The 3438-nt window shown below is 39.8% G+C and overlaps 1 protein-coding gene across 1 annotated transcript; it reads right to left on the bottom strand.

Moving 5' to 3' along the window:
- Positions 1–719: 719 nt before the first annotated feature.
- Positions 720–2066, bottom strand: LOC107676188 (uncharacterized). The gene is made up of 3 exons (XM_016470701.1): positions 1981–2066; positions 1553–1835; positions 720–1349 (listed from the first exon to the last, which is right to left on the bottom strand). Exons 1-3 carry the CDS (start codon positions 2064–2066, stop codon positions 720–722), a joined length of 999 nt encoding a protein of 332 aa, XP_016326187.1.
- Positions 2067–3438: the final 1372 nt, after the last annotated feature.

The following is a 3438-nucleotide window of genomic DNA, read 5'->3' as shown; positions in this document are numbered from 1 at the left end:
TGCTCCCAAGACAAGATGTACTGGAAAACAACAAAAAATAAGAATGTTCTCCCTGTAAATGGCACAAAAAAACCTCTGACTCCTCTCGCAAAATGAAACTTTCGCCTCAAAACAGTTTTACCTGTGTTCAAAATCAAACACTGCTCTCAAATCATAAACAAAGTGATCAAAATGATATACACTATCAAGCAGTCAGTAAACAATACACCAAAAAATAGAAAACACATTGTTCAAAACATATAGTCCTCAGAGAGAAGTAATTTTTTTATATCAAAACAAATTTCATATTTTTCCGTTATTGTCTTTTGATGAACGAAAACATGTTCTATCATAGTAGCTCAAAATTGATCAGAAATTACTACTCTGCTTTGCTCTTTGCAATTTTTTTTTTGTTCTTCCTCCTCCTTGTACCCCTATTTTTACAGTACTGTACCCTGCATCTCACAAACTTGTCCTTTGTCTCTGTGATACTGTAATTCTTGTTCTTTGTTGCTATGAACCTGCAACCAGTCAAAATCTATTGAGCAGTCAGTACTGTTAACAAATGGAAAGCACAATGTTCAGGGCCATACAATTTGTTCATTGTACAGTATACAGCCTACAATGCACTGTACTACAGTATACAATACTAAAAGGGACAAAAATCAAAGGAGTAAACATGTGATCAATGTGCTTCTTCTTGTCTTTGGCCTGGGTCAGGCTAGAGCACTTTGTCGACATCACAAGCAATAATTGTCCCTCCTGAGGCAACGGGGGAAGAAGCCTCTTGTGTGCCATATCCAGCCCTGACATGATTCCTCACCTATATCACCACAGGCTAAATCCATGGCTTGCAGCAGATTTACTCTGGTGTAGGGTTGTCTATCATATACTTTCCATCTCCAAGAGGAGAAAAACTCCTCAATCGGATTCAGGAAAGGCGAGTATGGAGGGAGGTACAAGTTCATAAACTGCCCATTGATGTTAAACCATTCCCTTACCTGAGCAGCTCGGTGGAAACTGACATTGTCCCACACTATCACATAGGTGGGAATGGGATTCTCATTTAGCTCTTGACCCTGCTGCTCTTGAACCTGCTGCTCAAATAAAATATATCTTAGATTGGCAATAAATCTTAGAAGGTGCTGGGTGTTATATGGCCCGAGTGTAACATGGTGATGTAGAACACCATGGTTGCTGATAGCAGCACAGATTGTGACATTGCCACCTCGTTGACCAGGGACTTCAACAATGGCCCGCTGTCCAATCATGTTTCGGCCTCTCCTTCTCCTCTTTGTTAGATTGAAGCCTGCTTCATCGACAAAGATGAAGTCATGGGGTCTGTCCAAGGATTCCAAGTCAAATATTGTCTGTGTAGAAATACAATATACTGTATTTAGAATTTTGTAAATCGTACAGAGACAGTGCTATACTGTAGAGTACAATTAGGCCTACTGTATGCACTCCTTATTCACATACATTGTATGTACTGAAGAGTAATGTCATTCACGTAGTATGTGTTAGTACTGTAGACAATCTGGATTACAGTAAATGTTTCTGAATGTACACTTACTTGCACATACTGAGCTCGCAGTTCTTTCACCCTTGGTGAGTTGCGCTCAAAAGGTACTCTGTATACTTGTTTAATTCGCATCCTGTTACGATGGAGGACACGGTCAATTGTGGAAATGCTCACACTGTCGATTCCCTGGAAGTGTGTGTTGTCTTGTATCACTCGTTCCTGGATTTCTCTGAGTCGTATTGCATTATCTTGAAGGACCATGCCCACTATAACGGCCTCTTGCTCCTGAGTGAATAAAGCTGTCCTTCCACTTGTATGTGGCAGCCTTGCAATTCTACAAAAAGTAGATGTGCAGTTACAAAAAATATTCATGCAGTACTATACATACAGTGATGAACTTTACAAATGTCTATTGAAACAGCTGCATATAGTGTAGTACAGTAAATTTGCTATTACAAAAATACAGTAGTATACTGTACCTGTTCTCTTCTCTGAATGTCCTTACTATGGTGGACACAGAAAATCGGCTCAAATTGGGTTGCACTCTAAGTCCTGCTTCCCTCATTGTCAGTCCATGGACAAGAACATGGTCTATGACTGTTGCTCGAATTTCATCAGATATTTCCACTCTTTGTCTTCCTCTTTCTTGCCCTCCTCCGCCTCTTCCTCCTCGTCGCCCACCTCGCATATGCACTCGTCCTCGTCCTCTCACATTGTTTCGTTAGTAGATAAATGTTTAACGTAATATATACGATAATTATTAAACAGATATGATAACAAAAAACATTACAGACTACTCACCATGCTCTCTCGTTGTCAATAACTCCGCCCCTCACTTCCGGTTCTGTGCACAATTAGCTAAATGAGTTCAGGCAACTGAGAACTTTGTTCAGCCAATGGGTTTTAGTGTTTTAGCAATCGAGAAAAACTAACACACAAACAAGGCATATAACAGAGGAAAGTAAAGCAAACTATGAATTTTTATGAATAATAAACATCTCCAAAACTTCACCGCAAGGCCCATTTACAGCATGCATCCGAAAATTAATCAAAACATCCACAGAAAAAAGTTATATACTATAAAGTATGACAACAAATTAAAGCTTCAATATAAGATAATAAAGCCAAGCACACATTAAGTACTTAGTAGATAAATGTTTAACGTAATATATACGATAATTATTAAACAGATATGATAACAAAAAACATTACAGACTACTCACCATGCTCTCTCGTTGTCAATAACTCCGCCCCTCACTTCCGGTTCTGTGGCTGCGGGTCTGCAGCTGCCTCCGTATCAACTGTACAATGCCACATACATTCACTTCAGTGTTAAAGGTGGGGTAAGCGATTTTTCAAAAACGCTTTAGAAAACTGATTAGGGCCGAGTAGCAAAACAAACTTGTAGCCAATCAGCAGTAAGGGGCGTGTCTACTCATGATGTGGAGGAGAGAGCGTTCAGTGCACAGGACGGACATTAGCTGAGACGAGCAACAGAAAGATAGAGATGGCGGATAAAAAATAAAAGAGGAAAACTTCTGTGGAACAAAAGAAGGCTTAAGGCAAGAAGTAGGACACAAATTCAAGTTTCAATATAAGATAATAAAGCCAAGCACATGTTAAGTACTTAGCAGATAAATGCTTAACGTAATATATACGATAATTATTAAACATATGATAGCAAAACCATTACAGAGTACTCACCGTGCTCTCTCGTTGTCAATAACTCCGCCCCTCACTTCCGGTTCTGTGGCTGCGGGTCTGCAGCTGCCTCCGTATCAACTGTACAATGCCACATACATTCACTTCAGTGTTAAAGGTGGGGTAAGCGATTTTTCAAAAACGCTTTAGAAAACTGATTAGGGCCGAGTAGCAAAACAAACTTGTAGCCAATCAGCAGTAAGGGGCGTGTCTACTCATGATGTGGAGGAGAGAGC

This window comes from Sinocyclocheilus anshuiensis, unplaced genomic scaffold (assembly GCF_001515605.1).
Source record: "Sinocyclocheilus anshuiensis isolate Anshui unplaced genomic scaffold, SAMN03320099.WGS_v1.1 scaffold3835, whole genome shotgun sequence".
NCBI classification, from domain to species: Eukaryota; Metazoa; Chordata; class Actinopteri; order Cypriniformes; family Cyprinidae; genus Sinocyclocheilus; species Sinocyclocheilus anshuiensis.
This window is presented reverse-complemented; position numbering and strand designations above follow the sequence as displayed.

Excerpts from the sequence above, each read along its gene's own strand:
- LOC107676188 (XM_016470701.1), bottom strand. The coding sequence starts at position 2,066 with ATGAGGGAAGCAGGACTTAGAGTGCAACCCAATTTGAGCCGATTTTCT. Across the intron at positions 1,836-1,980 it reads ACATTCAGAGAAGAGAACAG|AATTGCAAGGCTGCCACATA; the intron begins GTACAGTATACT and ends TACTTTTTGTAG. Across the intron at positions 1,350-1,552 it reads TGCGAGCTCAGTATGTGCAA|ACAATATTTGACTTGGAATC; the intron begins GTAAGTGTACAT and ends ATTTCTACACAG.